The sequence below is a fragment of the Zerene cesonia genome, chromosome 2 (assembly GCF_012273895.1).
Source record: "Zerene cesonia ecotype Mississippi chromosome 2, Zerene_cesonia_1.1, whole genome shotgun sequence".
Taxonomy (NCBI): Eukaryota; Metazoa; Arthropoda; class Insecta; order Lepidoptera; family Pieridae; genus Zerene; species Zerene cesonia.
In genome coordinates this window covers 746,160-761,437 of record NC_052103.1, presented here as the reverse complement: position 1 = coordinate 761,437, position 15,278 = coordinate 746,160, and the positions used below count along the sequence as shown (strand labels likewise).

General features: G+C 39.4%; 1 protein-coding gene across 1 annotated transcript in view; it reads right to left on the bottom strand.

The window, feature by feature from the left end:
• Positions 1-255: 255 nt before the first annotated feature.
• The window catches only part of LOC119834438 (LIM domain kinase 1), a 24,174-nt gene continuing 9,151 nt past the window's right edge, over positions 256-15,278 (bottom strand). The window contains exons 4-18 of the mRNA XM_038358801.1: positions 14,777-14,907; positions 14,153-14,293; positions 12,287-12,373; positions 10,564-10,693; positions 9,859-10,148; positions 9,096-9,207; positions 8,749-8,874; positions 8,255-8,383; positions 7,716-7,853; positions 7,217-7,330; positions 6,647-6,745; positions 5,761-5,915; positions 5,236-5,443; positions 4,659-4,841; positions 256-3,914 (exon numbers count right to left, since the gene is read on the bottom strand). Coding sequence (XP_038214729.1) covers positions 2,964-3,914; positions 4,659-4,841; positions 5,236-5,443; positions 5,761-5,915; positions 6,647-6,745; positions 7,217-7,330; positions 7,716-7,853; positions 8,255-8,383; positions 8,749-8,874; positions 9,096-9,207; positions 9,859-10,148; positions 10,564-10,693; positions 12,287-12,373; positions 14,153-14,293; positions 14,777-14,907 — 2,994 coding nt within the window. The 3' untranslated portion in view covers positions 256-2,963. The remainder of the gene's footprint in view (positions 3,915-4,658; positions 4,842-5,235; positions 5,444-5,760; positions 5,916-6,646; positions 6,746-7,216; positions 7,331-7,715; positions 7,854-8,254; positions 8,384-8,748; positions 8,875-9,095; positions 9,208-9,858; positions 10,149-10,563; positions 10,694-12,286; positions 12,374-14,152; positions 14,294-14,776; positions 14,908-15,278) is intronic.

Below are 15,278 nucleotides of genomic sequence, written 5' to 3'. Positions count from 1 at the left end.
TACCAAAATGAACAAGTATACAGATAGATAGATCGAATTAAAACACATGTTATTGAATATATCCCTTTATTTTTGTACTTACAAACAATATAAAGAGTCGGAATGCAAAAAGACGGAACCTATGTTAAAAAAGGTTAATTTGTTAATTTTGTAAATATATGAAATAAATTGTTAATCAATTACTATAAAGATACGTAATACTAGTTATTGCAACATTTTAAAAACAAAATGTATCACAGACAATATAAAAACTATGAGCACGCTGATGAGATTACAAAATTTCACAAATGCAACGAAATGGAAATAAGTTAAAAACCGATTTCAAAACCGTTAATCGACCCTTCGTTGCATTAAAAAAAAAACATTAAAATAAACATGGCACCCTGTCACTATATCAGCTCTAAACCTAAATAAAACTAAATGCGATTAAAAAGTTAATAAATTAATCAAGTTAATTTTATTAGAAATCACTCAGAGTAAACTTAAGCATAAATCTGGTCAATTAAGTATATAATATAAGTAATAAAATACAAAGAGGCGGGCTTGCGGAAATAACATTTTTTAAAATAATATAAAAATAATATCAAAAACCAAACATTTGGAGGTGTTATACAAAATTTATGCTAGTTAATAAATGTCAATATATCTCTTGGATAAATTAAATTGTATGAAAAATGCTTTTTGAATAACATTTACGTAATATTATAAAGGTTTATTTACTATATATATTGGCACTAGTGGGCATTTTAAATATTTTTTTTTTAAGCAGCGTAAATATTTTTTTAGAAGACGGAAAGAATTCGTTTATATGGCAAATTAACTATTAATTACATTTTTGCCAAAATTTATTACAAAGGCAGTCATATTAATGAGAAAAATATTCAAGCATTTGCCAGTATGACTTTGTTACCTCTAAAAATATTGAAAATATACACATAATACAATTTGTAAATATATTTATATAAATTTTGATCGATTATTTTTGGGGTAAAACTTTAGACGCTTTCCAATTAGAGTGAAAGGAAAATATATGTATCAATCACACGCAAAAATTATATAAAGCTTTAACACCTTTGCTTAAAGTTTAATTTAATAACGGCGAAATAACTCTAAACGCCGTGGGCCTGAGGTACCGATCGTTTCGATTGAAAATCCACAAAATGTCTAATACTTCAGGCGCAAGGCCAACGCTTTGTGGTAGCCATACAAGAACATTATTGTCAATTTGAACTGTAAGAAAATCTCATATTGTTATAAAATGAAATTTATCCTCGATCAAATTTGTTTGATCCAACTTACCGTCATGCATTGAAAGATCGTGTAGGGCTACCATTATTTTCGATGACAATTTGACAGACTGCGCAGTCTCGACAAAGGCACCGGGAAGTCTGCAAAAGCACCTACCTATAACCGCTATATTTTGTGCTAAAACAACGCGTACAAAAACTATTGAATATTGTATATTTGTATAAAACTTGAAACGTTCAATAACTGTATCAAAATTTTATTAAGATATTATAACTATATTACAGTACTTTGTTCTGGGTTCGCTATAAAATAGGTACGTATTTAATATGACCTCAATTAATTCAGAATTAGCTAGTGCTTCTGATGTCTTGGAAACTTTTGAATTCGTTTCTTGAACTGCTGGAGGGGGGGAGACAAAGTCGTCTAACGCCATCACATACGCACTTTCTGAAGGGTCACCGTGACATACTACTTCCGGCGTGGGAATATGACAGAGCTATGCATCTGGTGGTTAGTATTACTTCAAGATGTCAAGACAACAACTCCAGAGCTTAAAAAATCGATAGAAAAATTGAGTATTTCGCTAAATATTCAGAAGTTAAGACCTGTAACTTTCTTGCTTTGATTTTAACATCATCATAATTCCCTACAAATGAAGCTGTACTATTTTATAGCGACCCCAATATATAGATTCTAGGAGCAGTATCGGTTGGCAAGTCAACTGGTGAACTCCACTCCGTCCAAGCGTATTACGATAAGTACTTAACAACTCAACAACTGTATAAACACGACATTGGCAAGAGACGACTGGAAACCGACTTCATTTAACATTTAACCTACTTCGCACGAAAAAAAGTATACGAACATTTTATATCATGATGCTTAATATTTTGCTTATATATCGCTTCACTGCGCTCGTAATAAACTATATATGTTTATTTATTTTCAACATCTTTATAAGATTATTTAGGTTATACATTGTACTAAATATCATCCAAATCGTTCCAGCTGTTTCCGAGCTAGAGTCAATTATTTCACTATCGATAATTTTAAAGATAAATAAAGTCGGTTTACAAAACTACACCAGCGGTCGACCAAACCAACAATAACACGCAATATACTTGTAAATAGCATTTAAACCAAATGATGTGATAAATTCTAAAACGCTAACATGGAAGGAACAATATAACAATACATTCTGATGCTCGGAGCCGACCGCCGGCGCTGTGTCCTGTGTTCCTCATTTCAGTCTCGAGAAAAAACGCGCTTTATTATCAAATATCTAAATATATGATCATTATTTACAAAACAGTCATGGGGAGGAACAGTCCAAGGTACAATATGGGACCAAATGGTAACAGTTTCCTATCAAACAAAGAATGGCAATCGGTTCAAAACCCACGGAGGTACGAAGCCATCAAAATTATAGACAAATAGAGAGCTTTTATATTTCGTCGGTTGAATAGAATTATAATAATGTGTTTATTTAAAATGTTTTGAGCCGATATGAGTTATAGAAATTGAATTTCAGATTGTATGCTCCGACATTATTTGTATAGATAATCCTCTGGATTAGGATGGTATTAAAGAAGTAATTAATGATTTTTGAAAAGAATTACGTTGTAAGTATCCTGAGATATTCCGAAAGATTTCTACATCACAACCTTCGTACGCGTTTTGTCCTACGAGACTAAGAACTTAGAACACACATTAACCTATATAACCCTTTCTACAGGCGACCCTTTCACCTCTCCCTCCGGTTTCAGCTCCTTGCTGATCTTGAGATTCGCCAGCCTCACATAATTGCTGCGCGTGATGCCCTCCCTCCGCTTCGGCTTATCATCTTTCTTCTCTAAAAGCGGCGTCAAATTCTGCGCCTTTCGCGTCGGAGGCTCGATTTTGCGCCTGTCCAGTTTATCTTGAGTCTTATCCCGGTAACTGTATCTGCAGTCGAAGTCCTGTCGATCCGCCAAATGTCGTCTGAATATAGGCGTCATTGGTTTCCCCAAACTGGCCAACTTCAGGTCGCTTTTGATCACGTCCCGGCTAATTTTCGGCTCGTCGCCAGCCGGCCGCACTCTGTACGTGGAGCGGATGGGAGACGCGGGTCGTTGGACGAAAAACTTGCTTCTAGACTTTTCCTTATCTTCCTCCCTCTGCCTCACGACTTCCGTGGTGTTCGGCTTGAAAAGTCGGCTCAGTTTCGGCGACAGCAGTTTCTTAGCTAGCGAATTCTTCTCACACTTGTCCACCGTCTTTGGGATTTCCTCCTTCACCGGGATCAATTCTTCGAGGTTATCCGGCGAGTCCGTGATGTCGTAGCTCGCTTTTTTCGCGAGCAGATTCCCCTTCTTGACAATGTCCGTTAATATTTTGGGGTTGCAGTCTATCCTTATTTCTAGTTCGTCGTCGGAGGAGTCGGTTTCATTGTCAGTCTGTATTTCGCAGTGGTCGGGAATGCTTTGGTGTCTGCAGAAGGGCAGGCGGTGGTCGTGTTCCTTCTGGTCGGTCTCCAGCCCTTCCACCGACTGGTTTCTGAGGAAGGCGGGCAAGTTGGTATCTTCTAATTTCCTAGTTTTCGTATCGTTTAGCAAGTTGTTGAGATGGGAGTCGGGGCTGGTTCGTTTGAGCGGTGGAGGATCGAGCCATTCCGATATATCGTCAACCTGTAACGTCAACCTATAATAAATATTTCTCATATTGGTAGTGTTAAAAGGCTATGATAATAATAAGAAAACAGGAAGTATAGACAAAATAGACACAATGGCTCTTGATTTAAATAGTGATGGTTCTGCCTTAGCGGTGTTGGCTATAAAAGCTGCAGTAGATGCAATTTACTGATAATGATTTAAATAGATCTCATTTAAAAATGATGTTAAAGCTAGAGCAGATTTTGATGAGGAGTGTAAAAAGTTTGTGGTAATATTGATAGTGTAGCATGTGACTAAAGCATTGCTCGTGCTGAAGAAAATTATTCTGAAGATGTTGATGTTGGGTTGAAAATTTACAATGTTAAGTAGCAAGTAATGTATCCCACTGTGGAAGGTGTAATGCTGGAGGTATTCTGAGTATGAGCATTTTCTATAGCGAGAGAGAGACAGAGAGACATAGAGAGAGAGAGAAAGAGAGCCGACAAGAAACTCTATAGTTTCTTTTCTAAATCGTGTCAATTTTCAAATTCAAATTTTACATTTTATTCTAAATATGTAATATGTACACGGCAAATTTTTTAATGACAACGTTGGTAATGGAGCTTGTAGGTTGTCTAATGATGAGCGCTACCACCGCCCACCGCCCTAGATCGTCGTGGTTCTTCATAAAATTCCATGGAATTTCATCTTCCATATATCCATGAACGCTACAGCCGACTCTGGCACACCGCAGTACCGCCCACAGCGGCGCCCACTGACCTTAGTGATGTCGATGCGCGGCCCGTCGGCGCGCAGGATGTAGCCGGGCGCGAGCGCGTGGTGCGAGCGCGAGCGCGCCCGCCCCGCGCCCCCCGCGCCCAGCCCCGCCGCCCCCGCGCACACCTGCCCCGCCGACACGCACTTGCCCAGCGCGCTCCAGCCCGCGCGCTCGCCCGCCGCCGCCTGCAACCGCAACGTTGGGGTGTTGGTTACGTGTGCGAGCGTATACCCACCGTACCACCGGGTTAGTGAGCATTTTGTATTACATTATCTAATGTAAATGAACGTTACACAAAGGGAAACCGGCTATCGACACTGATTTTCACGTAAATCTGAAATCACTTATGTGCGATAAAGAGTACAAAATCAATAATATCCTCCAGGCACATGAAACCGAAAGACTAGAAGAAGTTTGATTACTGCGAGATCCCAGACGGCCGGCCTCTCTTCCTTACTACTACTACTTGGCAAAGAGACTATTTTTTTTTTATTTTTCTTCTTTTAAATATTCTCATATATAAAGCATATGAATGCTATAAAACTGAATATCACGACAAGACAATTCCTCGTGGGGCACCTCGCACAGGTCCTCGCGGCTGCGGCGCGTGCGCGTGCGCGTGTTGGCGCAGAAGACGCCGCCGTCAGTGTGCGCGCGGCGCTCGGGCGCGGCGGTGGTGCGCGCGTACCGCTCCACGTCCGCCAGCAGCGTGCCCGGCAGCGGCGCCGGCTGCGACAGCTGCAGCACCAGCGACTCCAGCCAGATCTCCATCACTTCGAACGGGGGCCTACCAACAACAACGATAAATAGACGCTGGTCCCTGCTCCGCCCATATATCAAGATTACTATCACCAAAGTCAACTCATACCCTGTCTATATAACAAATTTCATCAAGATCTGTTCAGTAATTTTAGCGTGACTGACAAACAAACAAACTTTCACATTTATAATATTAGTGCAACATATAAAATATAACATATTTAATATTAATATAATACTAAGCAATTAATTGTTTTTAAAATTTAAATTTGATGTTTTACATAACTATTAATTGAGCCATATGACTATGCGAGATAACTAATATGCTCTTCCCACAAAGCATACCTATCGTCCGGTTCGAGCTTGCAGGCCAGGAAGGCGATCCTGTAGAAGGGCTCGGGGCAAGTGCGACAGAACTTGTCCAGGAACTGCGCCTCGTTCAGACCGAAGTCAGACCGCCGCGGCAGAAAGTCTGGGTCAGCTGACACTCGGCCTATAATCTGGGGATAGATAATAGGCCAAATGTGTTTAGGTTACGATTAACGGCTGAATTCAACTTTAACTCTCAATCCAAAATCTATAGATAGGAATTGATAGTTCGTTGTCTTTTAGACGAAAACGTAGACTTTCAGACAAACAAATATTTTTATGTTTTCTTATAGTTGCCTGTAAGAAGACAATAATATTTGTATGCAGTACAATTTTTTTCCATAATTATAATTTATTATCCAATTAAATACAAATCGTTATCATCGTCTATTCCTATAATCAAATACATTACACAATACACAATTTCTTCCAAATTCTTCTAGAACCTTCTAGAATCTTCTGGAACATTCGAGAACACGATTTCCCGCGCCCGGCCTGTTGTTTCACCGGACCAGGTAGGTATATAGCACTAATTGAACTAGTGAAACAGCAGAACGGACTGGGCGCGTCTTGGTGGTTGATGGGGTGACAATGATGATAATGATTCTTGATTAATATGTCAAGTATTTAGCACTACTGTCATTTACATCGTATTTTTTACGTTTGATACGTGTATTTATAACTTAACCAATAGTAATATTGTTAGTAGAATGGCAATACATAATAAATAAATAGAAATATGAAGTTTTGTTACAGAACACATACGCACTTAAAAGAATGTATTCATGAACCATCGATACTGGTTTTTGTCTATGTGTTTATAAGTACATTAAAAACTAAATAATTTAACCTCTAAACTCACCTCGCACAAAATAATGCCAAAGGAGAACACATCCACCTTCTCATCATACAGATTGCCGTTCATCATTTCCGGCGCCATCCAGTATGGGTTCCCCACCACCTGACACGGGGAACAACCAAGCTTTCATATAACGTGAAACAATGTTCTTTTAATGCGTTTTCTTGTATAAAACTTATACAAGGAAACACTGCCATTTTCAGGGTAAGTTCTAGTGAAGGTATCTGCCAATAAGTCATCTGCCCTTCTCCTCTTTCAGAAGTAAATTTGAAACAAGTATTGGAGTATATAAGTACATTATTATGACGAAAAAATACCTGACAGAAAATTAAACATGTCCATTTTAATCACAATTATATCAGAGCGAACCACCCACAAGAATATTTTTACACGATTTTTATTAGCTTCACCTGTATGTTTGTTTGTAACCGACTTCTTTGGGCGCGATTTTGACCCACTTTAAACGGCCAGATTTCGTTCAAACTTTGTAGATTTATTGAGGACCGATGACAATACACTAATTTGATAAAATTATTTAATGTGTCAACAGTAGCACGTAAATGAGCGGCTTACCGTGTACCGCTTGCGCCTGAGCGAGGCGTGCGGGGCCGCGCTGCTGGCCGTGCTGCTGGCCGTGCGCTGCACCACGCGCGCCAGACCGAAGTCCGCCACTATCACTGTCATGTCCTGCATTCATTTAACAAATTGTTGTACTAACAATAACATTATTTAGTATGAAAACTTACCAAGCTGTATGTTTGATCAATTGATCGATCGGCTGTTCAAAATAATGGCCCTTATTTGCAATACATTAATATCATTTGGCGTATCCAAAGCGTCAGAGATTTAATTTTATTCAAAATAAAAATTAGCACACTTAATTTATGTGTGTGTGTGTGTGTCCGGGTGCATACGTGCGTGTGCGTCTGTGTGGATGTAAGTGTATGCGTGCTTGTGCGTTAGTGTGGATGTACATGCACGCGTGCATATGCGTGAGTGTGGATATACGAGTACGTGCACGCGTACGTGCGTGCGCATGTGCGTGCGTGCACGTGCGTGCCGCATGTATCACCTGATCGGCCCGCACGAGGCAGTTGTGCGAGTTGAGGTCGCGGTGTATGACGTTCATGCGGTGCAGGTAGCCCAGGCCGGCCGCCACGTCGCGCGCCAGCCGGGCGCGCGCGCACCAGCTCAGCGGCCGGCTCGTGTTCTGCGGATACGAGAAAAACCCCATTCAAATCTGTTGTGTAGTTTTAAAGATCTAAGCATAAATACATATATGCAGACGGGGGAAGCGACTGTCCTTAATGATATGCAGTGATAGGTTAAAAACTACTTGCTTGTTTTGTTACCGGAGTGCAGTCCGAAGCAGTGTAAAACGATACAGACGTACACGGTGGCGTGGCGCAACCGCCGGTCGCGGAACAGAACGCCGATGGATCGCTGCGTATAACAGCACACCCGGAAACCCGTACCCTTCTTCTTACCAATCCCACTCCTTTTCTCCCCCCCCTATAATCTCTCAAAATTGGCAATCGCCTTACGCCTCTGCAAACATTGACGGGCGGTAGGGCGCCTCAGCCGCCTGCGCCCCGAGCGGGCGGTGCGCACCTGCAGCAGGTCGTGCAGCGTGCCGCCGGCCACGTACTCGGTGACGAGGTGCAGGCGCCGGTCGCGGTACAGCACGCCCACGAAGCGCAGCACGTTGCGGTGCCGCAGCGAGCGCAGCACGGCCACCTCCTGGCGTGTGATTCGCAATTAGACTTCACCTTCATAAATTACGGTGATATGGCAAACTGGGAAGAATCTCATTAACAGACTTTTTTTAAGTGGGGAAATCTTGCATCGATAACCACGACCCCGGGGAAAGCGAATACCATCATCATCATTACCAAAAGAAGACCGAAACCATCATCATTACCAAATTTCCTATTATTCAAATCCTTATAATATTATGAACACAATTTTGTGTCCAAACATTTCCACTCATCCACGCGAAAATCGCTTAGATATATTTGCTTCTGTCTACCGGTTCGTCCGCACAGCTGAGTTCTTTTCCAAATATTAATAAATCACATTTAATGCTACAATTAAATAACGAATACCTTTAAAAAGTTTCTTTGAGCCTCTTCATCGACCCGGTAGAGTTGTTTCAGCACCATCACCTCGTTAGTGGCTCGGTGCGTCACTTTGTACACGTGCCCGAAAAAACCTGTGCCTAATAGTTCACCCTGGAAACAAAATAGAAGATCTTATATTATGCTGCTTTACAAAAAAAGCTTCCTTTCCCTTATACTTCCCAGTCTTTTCCTTTAATCCTCTCGTCAATTCTTTTGTCAACCCTATCCAATTTAAAGTCGGCAATCCATTGTAGCGCTTACCATCAAGCGACCCACCTCCATTGCCGACGGTGACATGTAAAAAAAATATTGGAACCTTTTTTTTTATTTACCTGCAGCAAGTCCGAAGCCCGGAACACCTTCTGTCCCGGGGCCGGCTCGGCGCGGAACGACCTCGCTCTGCTCAGATCGCACAGCACTCCACTCGACTCTTCTCCATCCACGCTGGGAGTAAAGAAGATCATAATCGATCATAGGACAGTTCTATGGTAGCATTATTTGTTTAAATGAATATGTATTTTTTGCAAGAAACTAAATCGTCTTCAAATTGTCAGAACTAGACCAAATTTAAATGGGACCATATGGTAAGACCTAGACCAAATTTAAATGTGGCAAACACTAGATTCTAAATATTCCATATGGCAAACACCAGATTCTAAAAAAGAATCATAAAAATCGGTTCACTCAGTAAAAAGTTATGAGATAACAAACACAAAAATAAAGGCGAATTGATTGAAGTGATCAAGTAAATATGCATATATTTAATAAATGGCAAGTAATTTTTATAGATAAATAAATAAAATTTAAAAAATGGGTTATCACGGAAGCGGAATCCCCCTATAGTCTTGTAGCTTACTGTTAATGAATTTGGAAATTTTCCTAGATTATAGTCAAATGCTCGTCTACACTAACATAATTTACAACAATTCGTAGATATTTATACTTTATTCTCTGACAATTAAATCATTTTAAACATACTATATTATAGTATATTTATCGATATGGTATATTTGATGTCTCAATAAATAAATAAAAATAAGAAATTCAAGCCAAATATTTTCAGTTAAACTCTTCCCAAGTAAATCTCAAACTCACACATCTAGCAACTTCGACATGCTGCTACTCCGTTCCTTATCCCCTAGCAGCGGCGAAGCGGGCGTCTGCCGCCGCTTCATAACCCGCACCTTGCCCCCCTCCTCCCCCTTCCTCTTGAACAGTCTCTCCTTTTTCACGCCCTCCTCCTCCGATTGCTTCTTGGGCACTTTGAGGTCTTCCTTTATTTTCCTCTCTACGGGCGACTTGCTGTCGTGCTTAAGTTTATCATCGCTGATTGTACTGACGCCGCGCTTGGCGTTTATTGTGTCCGGATTGTGTTCTATTGTAAGCTGTTAGAGGGATAAGTGAGTATTTTATTCGCATTTTAAGACGCTTCTATTATTTTCATCTGTATGTTCGTATAGTGAGCCGGGACAGATTTACGAGTCGTAGAGGGGTATAAGTTATATTGCGAACTAGCTGTCCACCCGGCTTCGCTCGTTGTACATATATAGACCATGTCACTCAGTTAAGATGCGGCCTTTTAAGTGTGAATTAATTTTGAAATCGGTCGTGTAAAAACCTTACAAACAAACATACAGAATCACGAATGTTTCCAATAATAATATTACATTATAAATATAAATCATTATACACACTATTCGCAATCCGCATTTAATTATAAATACAGGTCGAATTTGTTAAAAAACACCCGACTAATTTGCGAAACCATAAACAGTAAATAAATAAATTCTCAATTATTACCTGTATAACATCAGGCCTGGCCAGCACTCGTTCTATTTCAGCCAAGGGCCGGTTCCTCACCGGCGACCCATTCACTTCTAACACGCGGTCACCGATGTGTAGCGTCAGCATACCGCAGCTGGAGTCTATCCTATAGATTCGAAAGAAATATATACATATATAGGTGTTGTACTGACTTAAATTTTTAATTTAGGGTTACCATATAAAAATTTCTATATCTTTGGCCGGTATCACAGCTTGTTGGCATAGATATAAAGTAATGCAGTCTCATACAAAGTAACGATCGGAAGTGTCACTAAACAAATAAGGCATATAAAGTAAATTCAACTCTACGCGAATTGCATAAAGTTGCTTATTATAAAGCTGCAACTAGACACGAGTTACACTACACAAGAGCGCACAATTTAGAGTGTTGCGCTCATTTCGTACGGACGTTTTAATTAATGCTCGTGGGTAGGTTTTGTTAATGAAATCAGTCAGTTTAAGTTGCAAATCTATGAAGATATTTATCAATAGGCGATAGGCTATCAGGGATGTTATCAGTAAACGGTGAAACCGATCCTTGGCGTTCTAAATTCAAGAAATGATTCGTTTTCGAACGAAATTGTCAATTTTAAATTTAATGTCAAAATATTTATATTGTTTTATTGAATTCCTCACTAAGAAATGTAGACTATAGGACCATACACACGGTTGAATCAAGTATTTCAAAAACCATTTTACAAGATAGCAAAAAAAAAACACTAAAGAAACATATTTAAACAGAGACGATAAAATGTGTATAATCCAGGCAAATTTATATGGATTAGCTTTAAGTTAATCGTATATCTAAGAAAACGAATCATTACTTTCTTATGACGATGGTAACATGCTAAGAATCAGAGAAAAATAAGAAACAATTATGCGAAGTGAATTTGTGATAAAAAAAAACTAACCAAAACCATGAACAAACACTTTGTACAGGTAAAAGTAATACACGGAAATGTATGATATAACAATTACAATATGTCCAAAACTTTAATACGTCCAGGTGACTGGATAATTCGGAAAGATACTCCCAAAAAGCCAATACATATCATATCAAAATAAAAACTACCAATAAATCAATAGAATACATGATATTCAAAAACAGAATGTTACGAATAAATATTCGTGTCTGGCAATATTATAAAAAAAAATAAAATTTAATCAGGTCTACAAGAAGAGATCATGCATCAAACACATGTCAAACTACACAGTCCAAACGAAAATACACCTTCATGACCCAACAAGACACGAGTTTTCTCAAGTTAAATTATCAAAATGCGTAGTCCAAACACATCTACACGACGTATATCGCAAGCGGTAACACATATAAATCATGCGTCAAACTAACAAATACACAGATAACAAACCATAGAACCATGTCACACATACACAAGCAACAAATACTCCAAGCCTATATACACAAAGTGCACATGCACATTGCACATATGTCTACATAAACGCGTCAAACAACACAAGCTTAAAACTATATACAGGGTGTTTCAAAAATTCATCCTAATTTTATGAATTAAAAATTCATCTCAAAAAACAATGCGTCGGTTATTTTATTACTATTATTTAAATAACCAGCGTATTCAAAACTATAAGTTGCATAAACGATTGTGCCCATCCGAAACACCCTGTATACGTAACAACTCTATGTGAAGCAAGCCCCAATCAACGTAGTCCAACGGTATACCTATGGCACGTGAGGTGCACGCACGCCTGCAGCGCGGCGCGGAGCAGCGAGCGCACGAGCGCGGACAGTTTGCCCGCACAGCGCTCGCTGCGCGTTATAACACAGTTATATTTATGTTTCATCCGTTATTTTAATGTTTGAATCAAAAAAAAAAATTCGATTACTGTGGCGGGATCACGGGTGGCCGAGAGGCTAGGCGTTGCTACGGTTAGACAAGAAACGCGGGTTCGAATCCCGCCCCGTGATCGAACTTTTTCTATTCTTTCAAAAAATTTCTCATATCTAATTATTTCAATTAATAAAGAAAAATTAACACATTCATCTCCCCCGCTCGTCTCGTGGCTTCGCGAAACATTAAAAAAAATTGAAGTTAAAATGCATATATTCGTTAAAAATTTAAATATATTACAATGAGATTGTAGTTGCAATGAATTGGTTGGTGTATTTCAGTAAATTGCGTAAAACGAGTTTTGTTTTTAAACGATCCATTTTTTTTTTGACCCGTATCCATTGACAACTGAACACTTTATAAGATGATAATTAATTACTCTTTAGTTCGATTTGGTTAAATTTTATTATATTAAATCATATTAATAACACTGCATTGAGCGGATAAAAAATGCTAGCGCCATCCCGCGGCTTCGCTCGCCTAGAATATAATTTTAATTATATGCTAGGACAGATAATAAAGTCAAGGCCTAATTTAAATCGGATCCAAGATCAATTTAACAGACAAATTATAATGATAAAAAATATTTACAAAACTTATATATATTTTTCAAATTACCCAGATATTACCCAACGTTAACGTTACATAATGATATTAATTAGACTTATAGCCAGTTTTACAATTTATAGATTTGTTCTAGATAGCTAATCTGTCAGTTAAAAATACGAGTTATTTGTGCTATCGCTGACCATATCAGCAAATTGTAAAACTGGCATTAAATCTTCCAATATTAATGAAACGAAGCAATTAAATAAAATCAAAAGTATTTGTTATTTAATATAACGCCATCTGTTAACACAAATCCACACTCTTACATAATTATTCGACGCTTTCTTCAATAAAACGAGCTGCAGAGAAAAATATTTCAAGTGAACACAACTAGGGACAATGTGACATGACGTCAAACTGACTTTTTCTGATAAGACTTCATCATTAAGGTTATACTAATGACTGCTTCGTTTTTAATGTGTGTCCAACTATTTATTTTATAATAAAACTAGCATACCCGGCCACGCGTTGCTGTGGGTGAGTAATAATTAAAAATATTAAGATTATGAAATATTGGGATAATTAATCGAAATAAAAAGTATCCTATATCTTAAGTTGGCCCAAATTACACATAAAATGAAAAATTTCATCAAAATCTCAAGGTTGATTTGGTGGAGAGTTCATTGGGAACCAATATCATGACACTAGAATATATATAATATTATTTCCAAATTATTTTACATAATGTATGATACAACAGCCTGTGCCTGTGGTTTTATAATAATATCATGGTTTAAAATACAGCAAATAAAATAGAGAAAATGAAACAATAGTATAAAATGTGTTTATACATTATGCGTGTGTGATGTACAGTATGCCTGTTGACCTGTTGCGAATCCTACATGTATAAGCTTACGTCATATTTGTACGCGTGCTCTGCGCGTACAATGCAGTGAGTATCATGTGGCTTATACTATGTGTGTGTGTGTATGTGTGTGTGTGTGTGTGTGTGTGCGTGTACGCGTGTGTGTGTCGTGTTGCGAATTCTGCGTAGGGGGAGGGGGAGGGGTGGGGTTTAATACGTGTATACTCCGTACGCTCGTGTCGTGTACGTGTAGGCGCGTGTGCACGTATGGTCGCATACTCACTGCGCGATGGAGAGCGCGCCGCGCGCGGAGGCGAGGCGCAGCGCGCGCGCCGGCAGCCGCACCACGCGGATCGCGTGCCGCTCCGCGCCCGACCCGCCCGACCCGCCCGGCCCGCCCGACCCGCGCGCGTAGCACGCGCCGCTGCGCGCGATATACACAGTACGGTTACAAATTCATTGCAACAAGACTATTTATATATAAATACGTTTCGCAATATACAATGCGGTCATATTAACATGACAGAGTGAACTAAGGGAATGCGGAGGGAGAGGGACGAGGCCTCTCGAGGTATCGCTACCTGTATAGTTATGTATGCGTGACAGCGAGTCGCTGCACTGTACGTATCTGTGTTTGTTACTGTAACCCTCCTTAATCTTCTTTTTTTAATAATATAAAATAATATTCTGCGAAAATTTAAAATATAAAATAAGTTTCACTCAAGCAAGCATAGCACCACCGAGATCACCTCTACTTAGACGTAGACCTGATGACCAGACCTGTGGTCAAATGCCTGCATACTTTTGTTTGCACAGCATAAGTCGTCATAAGTGTTATGTGGCGGGTCTACAACTACCCGCATAAAAAACAAAACATTTTTTTTAAGCGGGTAGTTTTCAAACTCACCAGTACAGGTGCGAGCGGTCGAGCAGCGCGTACGTGGCGGTGTCGTCCATGTGCGCGCCGCACGCCTCGCACGCGAAGCACTCCGGGTGGAAGCGGTGCTCGCCCGCCGCCATCACCGGGCCCGTGATTATCTGTTGCCGACGTGCACATTGAAATAACGCTATTAGTCTTCTAGAGTCTATCAAAAACTTTTCATTTCATTTCAATACTACAAAGTAGAATTAATTATCAACGTACATGTATTGCAACTCGATGAAGTCTTTTAAATACACAAAGAGTTTTAATTTCAATAATTCAAGCCACATATATGCAATGTCAATGTAAGGTATGGATAAGTAAAGATTTTTATTATATAATTATTAGAGTTATAATTTATTCTACGTACAATCCGTACCAGTTAATTCCAATTATTTGTCACCCACTACCCTACGCAGCGCCCTAGGACCTTGAGCGTACAGTAAGCAGTGTGACGTCATAGAGCGAAGTTACATTGTACCTGTTT